The 15852-nt window shown below is 35.5% G+C and overlaps 1 protein-coding gene across 11 annotated transcripts in view; it reads right to left on the minus strand.

The window, feature by feature from the left end:
• The window catches only part of LOC117415708 (calcium-activated potassium channel subunit alpha-1a), a 182268-nt gene extending 172321 nt beyond the window's left edge, over positions 1 to 9947 (minus strand). For 3 of the 11 annotated variants that reach the window (XM_034026409.3, XM_034026396.3, XM_034026392.3), the window contains exon 1: positions 8833 to 9944. In XM_034026409.3, coding sequence (XP_033882300.1) covers positions 8833 to 9126 — 294 coding nt within the window. In that variant the 5' untranslated portion in view covers positions 9127 to 9944. Of the gene's footprint in view, positions 1 to 8832 lie in introns of all 11 variants that reach the window. The other 8 variants (XM_059026375.1, XM_059026374.1, XM_034026399.3 and 5 more) reach the window with 4 other exon arrangements.
• Between the last annotated feature and the right edge of the window lie 5905 nt (positions 9948 to 15852).

Genomic DNA, 15852 nt, shown 5'->3' on the forward strand with positions numbered 1-15852 from the left:
CAATTAAACAAGAAATTACATAATATACAGTGTTTTATGTGTAAAGTGAAGTTGAATATTACATTTTTGTAGTTTAATTCATATATTATTTTGTTTATAAACTATTAAATATGGGAGCTTAACAGAAGGTAAGTGACAAAAGTGTAAAGTCAACATTTATTGTGCGTGCGTGTACTTATAGTACTTATAGCCCCGAGGCTGTAAGTAGGGGGGGAAAGCTGCGAGCACGAGAACACGTGTAGATTCAACTGGAGTAAGGCTGTGAGGGACAGAGTTAAAGGCTGAAAGAGAGTGCCTATCTGTGAAGCGGTCAAAAAGCCCAAAGTGAGTCAGAAGAACAGAGAACGAGAGTGAGTGAGAGTGTTGGGAGGAAAGAGAAGAGGAAAAGCACAGAGAGCGAGAGAGTTATTTTTATTTACTGATTTGGTGTGAACCCCGACCCAAACAAGGATTTGCTGTGTTATTTTATTTAGTGCAGTAATTAAAGCAGCAAATTCAGAATCCCATCTGGTCTTGTTTCACTTCCAACGCAGCGGTTCATTACAATATATATATATATATATATATATATATATATATATATATATATATATATATATACACACACACACATTTTAAAAAAAAAGAGTGAAAAAGGAGGACAGCAAAATTTCGTTTGCCTAGGGCGGCAAAAATCCTTGCGCCAGCCCTGACCCCATACTTGCCAACCCTCCCGTATTTGCCGGGAGGGTCCCGTATTTTTTACCCTTCTCCCGGACGGCAGCCGGGGCAAGCTTTCGCCCATATTTCAAACTTACTATTTAGTCAAAGTAATTTTGTTTGCTAATTTTTCAAGTTCTAAATCATATTGCCCTTAGCACAATACCGGAAGACGTGAGAGCGCCCTCGCCAGTGCTGTCTCTCGGCTCACTGCTTACAATGGCTTCCCAAGATGTAAATCCTACTGGTCAAGTAAAAAAAAAAAAGAAATGAAGTATTCTTGTAAATTCCAACCCTGCTGGAATACAATACTTAATCTTTCCTTTAGTGTAACTAGTGTTTTTAATTGTTACAGTCATATCTGATTAGAAGTTATCTTTCACAAAGTACAATAACACTAGTTATTTTTTTATCCATCTTCAAGGATTTCAAGTTGTTTTTCATTCTGTGACACTGAAAATTATTTCAGCTTCTATGTTTTTAAATTTTAAGATTTCTGTATTTTTATTTGCAGTGGTGGCGTTAGCAGAGACATTTCCACAGCTGAAATTTGATGTAGACAGATTGAGAGATGAAATGATTGAGTCCCAGATAAGACAGCACAGAGATGCCCAAAGAAGGGAAGGTAGACAGATTCTGGGGAGTTGTGGGAAAGCAAGCAAGATTTAGGCACTTGTCATCATTAATGAAGGCACTTCTTTGAATCCCTCACAGCAGTGCAAGCAGTGAGAGAAATTTCAGCATGGTTAGTTGGATTATATTGTCCTTCTAGCAAAGTACTGGCTGCTGCCAACCTATGCTTACAACCACAGCCTCAAGAACAGAGAGAATGTTTGAATTTGAAGGCTATGAACTTTGGTTGCCTCTGATGTGACCCAGACCTGGGACAAACATGTTTAGTTTGTAATAAAAGTTTATTTATTTATTTATTTTTCATAAAGTAAACATTATTTGAAAATAAACTTAAAACTGCTCTGTTAAGGCAGCATTAACCTATTCATTCATTTAAAAAAAACTATTTCGGACACCGCACAATATCTCCCTTATTTTGATAACTTAATGTTGACATGTATGTGACCCAGAGATTACTTAGCACAGTTTAATCTTGCTAGCACACATCTTCAAATCTTATTAGCTGTTCCACACTGCATGGTAATTAGAAACGAAACAGAATCAGATCCTATTCCCTGTACAAGGTTAAAAAGTCTTAAAACAGGAGTTGCAATGTATCATCCCCTTTCAAATGAATTATTCATTTGCTAGAGCTCAATTCACAAGCAACCACAAACTATCTAAACTGCTGTAATTCCCAGCATACTAAAACATCTAGCAAATGATGACTTTCTTTTCCATACGGCCATAATGTGATTAAATTAAATCAATTTATTATCTTCAGATAGATTGTGACAGTTGATAGATATTAATGAAGAGGCCATTGTTCTTTCAAAACATTTTCTGAATGTACTTCTCTCATTTATTTATTTAAAAAAATATATTGAATATTCCAAAAAACGAGATACATTTTACAGTAGTTTAACAAGGATACTGAATATCAATGTGTAGTGTAACATGTATTACTTGTAATAAAGATGCATTTTGATAAAGAGTAAAAATATAAAAAAAGAAATGGAGCGCTGGTTAAAAGGAAAAGCACCTTTTTCTTCTGCTGCAGCAAAAACTTCACGTCAGGCAATGGCAAAAGCAATGGAGAGTGCTCTGTCTCACAGTGATGAACAGCTGTTAGGTCTCCTGAAAGCAGCTTATTTTAAAGCAACACCAGTGTGAATGATGATGCAGTAAAATATATAGTTTTTTCTTTGCCATTCCCCTAAAATTTTGGAATCCCCCCGCATTGGCTGCAGCATAGGGGGGAAATCCCCCCAGCACACAAAAATGAAATTCAAGCCCTGTACATAAAACTCGAAAATAGCTAAAAATAAGCACCGAAAAATGAAATTAATAGAAAACGAAAAACATAAGTCCTAGTTATAGCAGTCTAAGGAAATTCATATTTTATAAAATAATGTTCACTTCCCTCATTAAAAGTGTAACGAAACCTGAGGAAGCATCAGGTTTATACGGTATACAAGTTCCCTGTTCTTGTTACAAGCTTATAAGTGTTGGCTTACCCCCAGACCCATCTAGGGATACCAGCTGTTAAAAACAATGTGGATTTCTGCATATACTGTACAAGTCTGTCTCAATGAGCTGACAGATTCTCTTTGGTCCCTTTGGAATCAATCCTGAGGTGCCAATCACTACTGAGATCTGTGACTGTTCATCCCCTGAATTCTTTCAAGTGTCAACTGAACGTATTGATAATTCAGACAAACTGTCTTTCAGGTGATAGTCACAAGCAATCAATACATTGCTCAAAGAATTTAAAAACAGTAAATCTGCTGTATCCAAGGAGAATGAGGATCAAATCGCTAGAAATACTTAATGAAGAAGAAAAGTAATTAATAAACTAAAACCCACTATTTTAATAATTAGCACCAATGTTCCAGCTTCCGCCTTTTCCAGATTGCATGGTAGAAACAGCAGGGTGAATGACTGAATGCTGAATGACTGGGTGGAGCATTTGTTCTCTATTTACCCCCCCCCCCCAAACCAAAATCTTCCTTAGTTGAGACTGTCAAGACTGGTGCAATATTCAATGTTGGGTTGTCCTTAGAAGTCCTGAGCCAGAAAGCTATTTCTGAGGGTAAAATGATGAGAAAATGTCACACCCAGTCATTCCGCATTGGTAGTAAGTGGATCACAGCACTTGTGGGAGAGACTGTTCATTAAAATCTCTTGCATATTTTTTAAAGAGGAGATGATTAGCCTTGATATAAATCATTTGTTGTTTCCATAATGTGTCAGTACTGTATTTTATTTTTATATATATATATATATATATATATATATATATATATATATATATATATGTGTGTGTGTGTGTGTGTGTGTGTGTGTGTGTGTGTGTGTGTGTGTTTTGTGTGACAAGTGTAATCTACTATTCACTTTCACCTGGAAAAAAGAACAGTTTCAATAAACAAACATTGCAAAAGCTCAATCATGACTGTTCAGAAGAACAAAGCGTGGAAGCTGCAAAACTGACTGGAGACACGGATACAGACGTATAGCTGGAAAGCGTGTCAAAGATTGAACTACTTTATTTTTTGTATATATATATATATTATGGTGCGCATCCTTTGAAGATATGGATGAACCTTATGTTCTTAAGCCAGAAGAACACAAGTTCCATGTTTCATTTATTTTCATATACACAGTCTGCACAGGAAACTTGCATATTTCAGTCACTATATTTCTACCCTATGCTAAATACTAAATAACAGAACCTTCTTAAATATATAACTGCAGATACCACACATGGGTGGCAGAATCTCTTCAAAACAGCAGCTGTCTCTTCCTGTCAGCACAAACTGTTACCATTACCACTACCCTCTTAAAGACCATGGGAAACTTTGTAAGGTTGCTTGAACTAAGTCGACATTAAAAACACACCAGTCTTAGGAAAAGCAATGATTGGTTCTCAAATGCAGGCCAATGTATCGCCAGTTTTACTATTTACAAATGCTATAAAAAATTTTAAAAAATCGAATACAGGTTTAACATAATAGCCCACGTGTATCTTTAATATAGGAAAGTGTGAGATCTACAGAGTGATGGCAATACATATTAGATAATATTTACTGGAATTATTCTGTTAGCTATATATACTTTAACAGTGTCTTTACTGCATGCCTATTGGTCTTTATGTGTAGTATGAGTCAGAACCCCACAAGGTTTATGAGTAGGCAGTAGGTGGGTGTGCACACACTAGAGCAGGGGATGGAGTTCATGAAGCATTCTGTGCATTCAGTGATATTCAGCTCTACTTTAGAACTACCCTGTGAAAAGCAGAAAGAAACTCTACTTTCCAGCACACTCAGTATGCAAGGAATGAAGGTGCCTTTGGCTACCTAATTGCAGTTTAACTTTATGTAATGATACAGATTTTTTACTCAGATTTCATGATTGAGTTATGAATGAATTACAGTCGGCTTTGGAAATTATTTCCAATTCATTTCACACGCAGCATTCCTATCTATTTGCAAAGACAGTAATGTGATTCCAAAAGAACTACAAAGTATAAAAAAGGACACCGAGGACACCCAGGACACCCAGTGCAAGACATTAAAACAGACACCTGTAGAAAAGTTGGCCTATTAGAGTAAGAAGTGTTATGATTGTTTATCAATTATTTAAATCAATTATGGATTGATTCATGAACTTTGTTTTTTTAAATAATTGACAATATGAATACAAATATGAATATGAATTACTATAGTAATACCTGCCCTTATTTTTACATATACTGCAAGTTATATAATATATTACTGATATGACTTTAGTACACTTCTGACAAATTGCTAAGCCCTCCCCCACACACACTTTTGGAATTTTAATGATTTTGATGAGGAGTGAATGTCTCTTGGTCCAGGTCAGGGGTTTACACATAAAAACATACAGAAAGGTTATGTAATTATGACATACAGGTAACAATTCAACCAATTAAAAATAAAAAATAAAATAATATACAGGGTTTGAGTCTAAACCCAACCCCTGTCCATATACAAACACACAGGTTTTAAATATGTTCAAGTACTGAATTTGGATTGTATAAATAAATAAATATATATTTTTTTAAAACACATGCAGTATAACGTTTGAATGTGATATAAGCATGTGCCACCTCCTATGGTTTCATCTGTGGTTTCCCTTCAGATAAGCACTCATGACATCTCTAGTTTAAAAGACAACAACAGCTGAAAACCTTTTTAACTTTATGCAGCACAGAGCCTGCCATGATCTCCTTCATATGTTCTTTCATTATGAACACTGCAAATGAATACTGCTTGTTTTGGGGTTTTTTATGTATATATTTTTGAAATGTAAAACAAACAATAATTAAAAAGGTATATTCTGTATTTTTGCTAATCTTCCTACAATAAAGTATAATTCAAATGAAAAAAAAAGTTGTATCCATAAATTGCTGTTAAGAATTTAAAATATTGTGTTGACATTACATTCTTAACAAATTGGCCTCCTTTACATGTCAAAGCAATTAATTGCCAACAAAGCTTAAAATATATTATTTTCATTTTGCAAGCTTTCCTGAGCAGATTTGTTATCTGCTTACTTTGTTATTTGATAAAATTAAAAGGGAAGATTTGCCTACTTGAGAACTAATTTTAAATCCAACCACAGATGCTGTGAATTTCTATGCAGAGCAATCCTCAAAATTAGCACTTATACAGCAATCTCGCTTTTTAAATTTACCAAGACTTAAGTTTGAGTAAAATTAAAATAGGCCTATGTGACCAGGATGGCTGGTGGCAATGTCTGACCGGAAGACAGTGGACACAGACAACAGTGCTGGGACATGAATAAATGTGCTGATGCGCCGGTTTATTGTAAAATAAAAAGGTTGAACAAAACAAAACACTTCACATAAACAAAGGCACTGTGGCCCAAACAAACAGACACAGAACAGCTAGCCTAAACTAGCAAGCGTAGTAATTGTTATCCAAGCTTTCCTTTCAGTTTTAGTTTCATGTCTCATTCCGCCTCTGAACACCGTCCCCGATCAGCCAAAGCTGCGGGCTTATATGTGACGTTCTCCAAATTAGTAATAAATTAATCAATCAATCAATCTGGAGATGGTCACATTCTGCATGGGTTTAGCATGAATGGGGAAGTTTAACCCCATCCATGCGACGAAAACAACAACAAAACGGTGTGCTTTAAATACACAAAACAGTACATTTAAATAAAAATACAACTACAAAATAATACAAAACATAATATGCACAGGGGCGGGGTATACCCCATCACAGCCTACCTTTTTTCTAATGTCTGGTTCATTACCAATTATGTAATAGGACATTATACTATGGTTTTCCAAGGGCTTTCTTTCCTATAGACCCCCCCAGTATATATCTAGCAACAGCTCTTTTTTTTTTTTTACAGTGACTCAAATCAGGATAAATAGAACCAGTGATCATTCCTTCTGCAGAGAGCCATGTGCTTAATTCTACCATGTTCTAGTTCCACGTCTCAACACCCTGTGGAATAACTCTGCCTGGAATGATCAAGCTCGGAATGCTTGCTGCAGCAATGGCAAAGACAAAACTGACTCGGATCCCCAATGATGTAAAGCAAATACGGAAACAAAGCAAAACAGGGCCCAGGCTAGGTACAAATGATCACTTCACCATTTAATACATCTACACACCATGCAGGTGTAGGATCAGTTCAGTAATTTAAATGCTTAAAAACAATGCAAGAACCAATCAACTAAGCTGCCTTTTATTAATTAATATGTTGATTATGAAATTGAGGACTAATATTTTATAGTATAGTAGAACACTAATCTTGTCAAAATAGTACGAAAACAAAAGAAGTCACATCTACTGTTCAGGACTCCAGGCTGCTCCTGCAGAACTGCACCATGTGACTACTGCTGCGTGGATCTGCAGGAGTCAGTTTCGTATTACAGCCAGCCAATTAAAATATAAATGAAAACAAGTTAGTAAAGGTCAGTGGCAGAACTCATGATTTACAGCAAAAGCACCTTTTTCTGGTGTCATACCCAACACCATCTACAGTAGCTTACACACTACTGGTATCACCCACATTCTGAAAACTCTTTCTTTAGTTATCTGTTTGTGTGCCAGTGGTTAGGTAGCATATTCTGAAATTCATTACAGCACCAGTTACGTATTGATTTCCTTTTCAAATGGGCAATTGTCCTGTTAAATAAAAGGTTTAAAAGGTTGAAAACATTTTAAGTAATCCCACACAACACAGAAGGCAAGCTCATAAAAAAAACTCCTATATACTCCAAAAATGGGAGGGTACTTCAAGAAATGTCAAATGGGTGTATTTTTTGTCCAGGTTAGGTTTTGCACTCTCACAATATAGGGTTCCTGCGTATATTCGATATGTTGTAAAAATAACTAACTATTCTTATTTAAAATTAAAATTGTACAATAACTTAAGTGGTATGACCTAATGAACATCATACTGCACCTCAGATGTGTAAGTATGAAATATTTAAAATGTTAGTGGTTGACGAAATGTGCATAAGCATTTTGTAGGACACTCACAAATATGCATAAATATTTGTTTTAAGTAAATTTGACAAAAATGATGAAGAATTCCTTTAACCCCACTAAAATATATAACATTAAGAAATGTGCAACTACTGTCAACCATATAACGTGAACGCTGTTAGAAAGAAAATGTATTTGAAATTGGTAATAGCTACATCTATGTATACATTGCAGATAAGAGGAAACCTGAGGGAGGGGCCCATCCATTGCATACAGAAATGTCACTCACATAAACTATTTGTGCAATCCAGCTGATATGCATTAATGAAACACACTACCAACTCATTTATAAAAGTTAAAAAAGAAATGTACATTTTGCATCTTATAAAATTGTAATATCTGAAAGTGTTTTTTTCTTTTTAATTCGCAAAATGAAAATGGGTGAAGACGTCAGAAGCAGCCTAGCAAGCACAATTATACAGGCTTACCCATTGGTATCAGAAACAGATGTTCCAATTGTGTAACAACAAATGGGCTGCCAGGAAGAGGCGTATCGGATACCCTGGGCATGCTGTAATTTAATTGCAAATAACTCAATTAAAAAAAAAAAAAAAAAAAAAGCATTATATTAGTTGTAAAGGTGCATGTCTCCATTTTAGGGTCTTCTGTCCATCTGTAACTGTGAAATAAGAATATTCATGTGTGATTGAACAACATTGACAGAGGCTTTCTCAATGTATAAGTAAGGGAGGGGGTGTCACGGAAATATGCACAGCATTGTCGTTGCTAATGAACTGCGCATCTCAGATACAAATGTAAAAAGTACCTTACCCACTGATATGATACAAGGTGGCAAAATGCAAACCCGCCAGATCACGTGTCACAGAGAAACGTGTACTTCCCAACATCAAAGAAAAAGGAAAGCAAAAAACAGTAGACAATCCCTTTTATACTATTTAACAATGCATAATTGTTGTATACTGAGAAACCTAGCAGAGGAAATAACATTTTAATTATGCTTTCAAATTACCTTGTTTTTAACATTGCAGTGGCAGCAAACAGTCCACAGGTACTTGAGGGTCCTCCAGAGAAGAATGATAAAGAGACCCCCGAAGAAAGTAACCATGGATGAAGCGAGGAAAGCCCACCACATACGTTGGCCATTGCTAGTATCGCAATTCACGTCTCCAGAGTAAAGGATGACAGTTGCATCCATCTTGGATATATACACGGAGTCCGGCTTTATATTGTCATTGATAGTATTACTCATGAATAGAATGCTGTTGATTCCTTCGGAAATGTTGCCATCTGTGATAGCTAGCATCCACGGGCTTTGGAGGGCTCCTGCCAGCGCCCCCAAACCCAACCATCAGTCATGCTGCTTGGAAATCCTGGTTTCCCTTCACAGCTATTCTTTTACCCCAATTTCTTCTGCAAATCGATTTCCCCTAAAACCTGTGACGCACAGGCGAACAAAACATCAAAACAGACTGCTTGTCCGTCTCCTTCTGCAAAACGCATTAAACTCGCCCTTAACGATGCCTATATTTTTCATCTATCTAAAATTAGGCATTTTCCAAATCTTGAAGAATATTTCCATAGACATAGTTCTTCGTTTTGATGCTGTTATAGGTGTACAGTGAATGCTGCAAAAATGTAGTTCAATCGGTTGCTTGCTTGCGACCTATCTTTCTTTATCTAGGGAACCAATCGCCTTAAAACGGTAATCAGTTTTCTCCTTTTGACTCTAAGGGTTTACACCTGTGTAGAGATCTCTTCTCTTTTTCTCCACCTCGTTGCAGAAGTCGTGGTTTATACTGTGTTTCTCTTTCTTTCCCAAACAGTGAGCGCTGCTTTAGTCGCTGTCGCCGTTCCCACGCACTCCCTTCGGCCTCCCTTGTGCGCACAGCTGATAGCTGCTGTCAGATCTGCTAAAAAGATTGCAAGGGAGATTTGCAGGTAGGAAGGCGGAGTCAAGCTAAAATAATAAAGATGGACAGATTTTCTGGATGTTTTGTTCCAGCAAGGCACTGTCGCTCTAAGATTGAATTCTGCGTTTGGATTTTATTCATAAAACGACGCAACCTATGCAGTTTGTCATTTTCTATCTATTTGGGATTCGGCGGTTCAGTATAATGCGCTTTATTTTCAACACGAGTGTTTTTCATTCTAGATCCTACCTTACAGCAGAACTCGGTGACTGGAATACAAAGTATGTCGTTGCCAGCCTTTTCACGTTTTAAAGATGCAGTAACGCCGTTATAGGTATCCAGTCATGAATATGATTTTAAACAGTTCTGACAATTTTCTATAATTGTTGCAAACATAATTTCAGTCTTTTGGTTACATGTAATGAATGCTAACATCATACGCATGTGTAAACCAACAGTGTTTAAAGACATAAAGACATTATGACTAGTATGGCACTGCATGTAATGTCAGTATTTTCCTCAAAGGCGGCAGTCAATGAAAATAACACACTGTCAACACTCCACCCACAAAAAGGAAGCAAGATTTGTCCGAACTTCAACATAGTAACCTGTTGAATAGTGTTCACCAAACATTTCATTGTTTAGATAAATGCAACACGCATTAAAATTAAAATAAAGTAACATTGAAACGTAAACAATAAAATATAAGGACAAAAAAAAAGAATAAAGAAACCTTTTGACATATTTACACTTTCTATTGTTTAATTTTGGGATTACACAGACAAACCAGTCATTTACTGAACATATTAAGATGTAAAGGATCTGCGATTTCGGTCATTAGAAGGTGAATATCTAGTTTGGCGCATAACTAAAGAGGCATAGTACTACTGCAGAACGTAATAAGCCATCTGATACGCCTGTTGCTGCTGCAGAGAATTAAGAATTCACATAAGGGGGTCTTTTCTTTTTTTATCTTTTAATCTTTGAACTAGGGAATTCAATATTATTATCTTCAAATAATATAAAGTACATATAAATCACAGATGCGAGTAACGACATACATAATTAAAAGTATGTGTCAGCTAAATTGTGTTAGCTATATTTCTACTGTTTCTTGCAGAATTACAGTATACACAGTAGGCTGTTGTGGTACAATAATGTTAAAAAACACTGTATGCTCATGAAATGCCTTTTATGTTTTGCTGATGGAATGTACTTAGCACAATCGCACTTATATATTAATATAACTATTATACGTATTTTATTTATTTTTCAAGTGAATGAAATATCGGGAGTTTATTTTGTATTACTTATTTCTATCTATATACAGTATATATATATATATATATATATATATATATATATATATATATATATATATATATATATATATATATATATATATATATATTGTAACGATTTCGAGTCCCGCAGTCAGGCGCATCACACAGGGCGAGGCAATCCACACACAGGCGGAGGGCGGGCGCGAAGCCGGCACCTCTAGCACTGAAGCATAGCGCCGAAACCGCTGCCCTATTCTGAAGGTGAATGCCAGGGAAGTCTGATTGTCTCCTGAAGCCAAGTACCTGGAAAGAATCGTTATAATTAAGTATTAATTTTGTGAAAACCAAATCCGGGTACTTTTCACAATCAAAATGTATTATAAGTCAAGAGAAATAATCAATTTACCATAATGTAATAACTAGTCTCCAGCCCTCAGAAATCGGTTCTCAGTCGAGTACTAGTTTCTTTTCTGAGATGAGGTCCCACTAAACTCAAAAGCGAGTCAAATCTCTGCGGAGACATTCTAAAAAACCAAAAAAAAAAACGTTCCTTATCCCCCAAACGTATCACCTGGACCAGGTTGGAGTAGTCTCCTTGCTGAAACCGAAGACGATTTAATAGGTCTCACCCACCATCTCCTTCTATTTCTTCTTCTCATTAAAATAATAATTCTTATAATTTGCGTTAAAATAACAGAATTGGAAAAGGTAGGCATTATTTTATTTTTGTTGCGTTTTTATTTTTTCAGTTTCAGAAGTTCAAACCGATAGAGCTCCCTGGTCACGTCACACGATTGCCTCACTGACCAATCAGAATTAATTAACGCATAGAGAGGATCGCTCAGTGTGAACCAGCCTTTATCCACGCAGATGTATATTAATAGACATCCGAGTTTAATGACAATTAACTTGTTTTGGCAACATGGAAATATACTAAGGAACGTGGGATTTGAAACTATAACCTTCAGTTCCCTGTCAGTGTAACACTCATTGTGGTCTCTATTGGCGCAAGGAAGTAGGGTGCCTCTCGATATTGGTTGATGAGAGTAACGCTGTTTGTTTGTCCCCACAAGACAAAAAGGAATTATTTTTTCTGAGAATTAGCTATGCTGAAGGATAGCCTATATATTTGGTAAAAGTAAATCATAAATAAATAAATGCATTTATAAATATTGAAATAAATAAATACATATATCAATACATACACATTTCTTTCTTTCTTTATCCTGATATTTATTTTTCACTATCAGATCTATAAACACTGCCATTTAATACTGTATGAAACGAAAAAATACTCAACAGTTCTTGTTCAATCGTATATTAGTGAAGATTTTTGTATATAAAGGTCATCATGCTTTCATATATTTTTACTTTCAAATTAAAAATATATTGTAACGACCTGGACAATTGCTTTGTTGCATGACTTGTTGTCTGTTCAGTTTGTCTCGTCTGTCTTTTATTTTACATGTATTGTAAGGGGAACGGGTCACACCATTATACTTAGCATGGTAAGGGGGAGTGAGTGAATGAGTGGGGAGAATGTGTATTGCTGTTTTCGCAGAGCCTGGATGTGACTGGTTGATGAGCCGGACAGCAGCAGGAAACAATGGGAGGTTATATAAGGGGGTGCATGAGCCTGGGGACTGGAGATAGTCCAGCGCTGAACTTGAATGAGAAACTGTGGGTGCGACTGAGCGAGCGTGTGAGCTGTGACTGGAGAAAATAAGCAGTGAAAGTGCCAAGTCTAAAACGTAGGGTTATTATTTAGGTACCGTGAATTCCGGTCTCTGACAGCAATTCTCTGTAGTTTCAAATAAAACAAACATTTTCAGAATTCAACACTGTAGGAAGTACTACTTATTATTGCTAAAGGTGCCTCAACTAACTATTAATTTAATTTTCCTTGTCAGGGTATGAATATTTTTTAATTAGCATTTTTGGAGTTTTGCAAAGAAGTTGCTGAAATAAATAGTAGACATCTATTTCTTGTCACTTATTTCCTCAATCACAAAAGCAAAACTTTTTCTACAAAAGAGTTTTCCTATAATTTGTTTTTGAGAACTTTCTAGACATTATACATTTCCATTGGGGTATGTAAACTTTTGACTACAACTGTGTTTGTGTGTGTGTATCTATCTATATATGTGTGTGTTGTATAAACAATATTTGACCTTCATAGAAAATAAGAAAAACCCATTAAGAAAAGCAATAAAACAATGAGCAGAGGTGTACAGATTAGGTGCTGTATAGTAGCAACATGGCCCACGTTAATACATACATCACAATGTGCTCGCTAACACCATGTTGTGCTTCAATTCTTGAAAGCTAGGTTCCAGACTATGTTTGTTTTCTGTGATGCATATCCTACCACATTGTTCAATACAAGTGTGTTCATTTCCTCCTGGCAAAACCCCATATGCTACCATCAGCCGCAACAATAGAACTGCAACTAACAATCTGTTTAGTCAGCCCTATGATCTCAACTTCATTGTATATTGAAATTGAGATATGCAACGCCATGCTGATTAACATTTTTAAGAACACATGCCAAAATTGTTTTTGCTGCTGAACCTCTGTCATGCTTTATTCAAGAGTAAAGAATCCCCTTGCCAATTGACCCTTTACTTTTTAAATGGCTTGGATCGCTCACCATTAACTTTCACCTCTACATAAAAAGAACACCACTAAATTAAATTAAAAGCGATTAACAACTGACATTGACAATGATTGTCTAATTTTACAGCTCAAAGAAAAGTATATTTTAATGTCATATTACTGGCCTTTTATGCTGCCATTAATATGCTGCAGTGTTTGCAATCATTTTAGTGGTTCTGAGTTCTGTTGCTTAAATATTTTATTTTCATAATCTTCTCTAAATCTGCCTTTACCTGACAATGAGCAATTAAAATGACATCACTACTGCATTACTCTGGTTTACACATGATTGCACTTTAGGATGGAACAGTAGCATCGAACCAGGCCCTCTTGAAAGAAATGCACATTTTAAAAGCCACTACTTCTTGATAAACACAAACAGTAAGGTACCAAATTATAAATTCACCTGCTAAATAAAAAAGGCAAAGTCAAGGTACCTTAACACATGTAGCTGAATCTTCTAGGTTTCCAGTTAATCCAACAAATAGTCCCTGTGAACCAAAACATCATGCATTAAAGATAGATAGATAGTCTGCTGGCCTAGAAACCTTTCTTTTGTCAAACCTTTCCTTGCATTGGCTGTTGATTTTTTTTGCCTAAGTTGCTCCTGTGTTGCCTAGGCTCTTTTTAGCAAATGGCTGGAAGTGAGTTGATAATTTTTTACCATGCTGAAAATATTAAATTAGATAAGATCACCTTGACCCTGTGACTCAGACAACCATAACAGACAATACATGGAACGTACAGGATTAGAGATTTAAAATAATGTAGAATCAAGTGAAAGGGACAATAATAACATTAATGCAATAGTCTAACAATAGTTAAAAATATCTGTGAACATATTAAATATAAAAGGCATTTCTTCTCCCGTTAACATTAATAAATGTAGGGCCTAATTCATCATATGATGAGTGGAATCAGCCATTCTAAATCCTGTTATCCAGGGATAGAACAACCCGTACACTTTACAATCGTCATGAAGAGTCCATTGACAACATAGCAACAGCAGGCTGTTGTCAAGCCTGATGACTGATTCAGCTGAAGTCAAACTGAGAGTGGAAGCTATACCGAGAGAACATCGGGTCTCCCTTGTTAGTATAGATTACTATACTTAAATGTTTAATTATAAGATCAATGGTGGTGCATAATCTGTGGTCTTTAAATTAAATTAAAGTTCTATTAAATAAGTAATGAAGCACATCACGCTGAATAAGAACTAAAACATTTGATTACATGGTAACACTTAGAGATTGTGTAACTGAGAAGGGTAGGCAGCTGCTAAATGGTTTAGCAACAGCATTCCTAGGAAGTGTATGCACACCAAAACAATATTAAGAAACTCATATATGAATGGTATAGTGGATTAATGTGCAATCTGAAGGACATGGACATTCTAGAAATCTATATTGCAGTTACCAAGGGCACAAACATTCTAACAGCAATTCAGGTCAAAACATTATACCGAACAGAAGCAGATTTTCCTCAAAAATCCTTCGACTGAATCTGCAAAGATTACTTTAAATCAGGACTTATTATTTTTATACATTTTTGTATTTTGTTTTAGCTTTTGGCATATTTAAAATCTACCATTTTACTGATTTTGGTCTATTCCTTTGGATTAAAAAATAAAGTAAATGTTAATAAATGAAATTATATTAAAGGCGGTTACAAATCTCAATGTCCTGTAATATATCAGGACAACCACATAGAGGCGACACCGTGACCTTTACATGTTTCCTGAGTCATTCATATATATTTTTATGGAATCAAACTTATAATCTATTACTATTATTAGTATAGAAAAACCCCAAAAAACTAGCAATTTAATCTAAATGTAATGTCAATACAGCCATTTACTTGGAGAGGCATTGTTTATGCAACATCATTTTTGTAAAAGAAAAAATAAATAACAAGTTCAAGTCATAAAACAAACACCTAACCATCTAAAGAAAGTGTCATTGGATACCCTCATTTATATACAGACGTGCTCAAATTTGTTGGTACCCCTCCACAAAAAATGAAGAATGCACAATTTTCTCTGAAATAACTTGAAACTGACAAGTAAGTAATTGGCATCCACCATTGTTTATTCCATATTTAATAGAAATCAGACTTTGCTTTTGATTTTTTATTCAACATAATATTGTAAATAATAAAACAAATGAAAATGGCATGGACAAA

The sequence above is a fragment of the Acipenser ruthenus genome, chromosome 7, assembly GCF_902713425.1.
Source record: "Acipenser ruthenus chromosome 7, fAciRut3.2 maternal haplotype, whole genome shotgun sequence".
Classification (NCBI taxonomy): Eukaryota; Metazoa; Chordata; class Actinopteri; order Acipenseriformes; family Acipenseridae; genus Acipenser; species Acipenser ruthenus.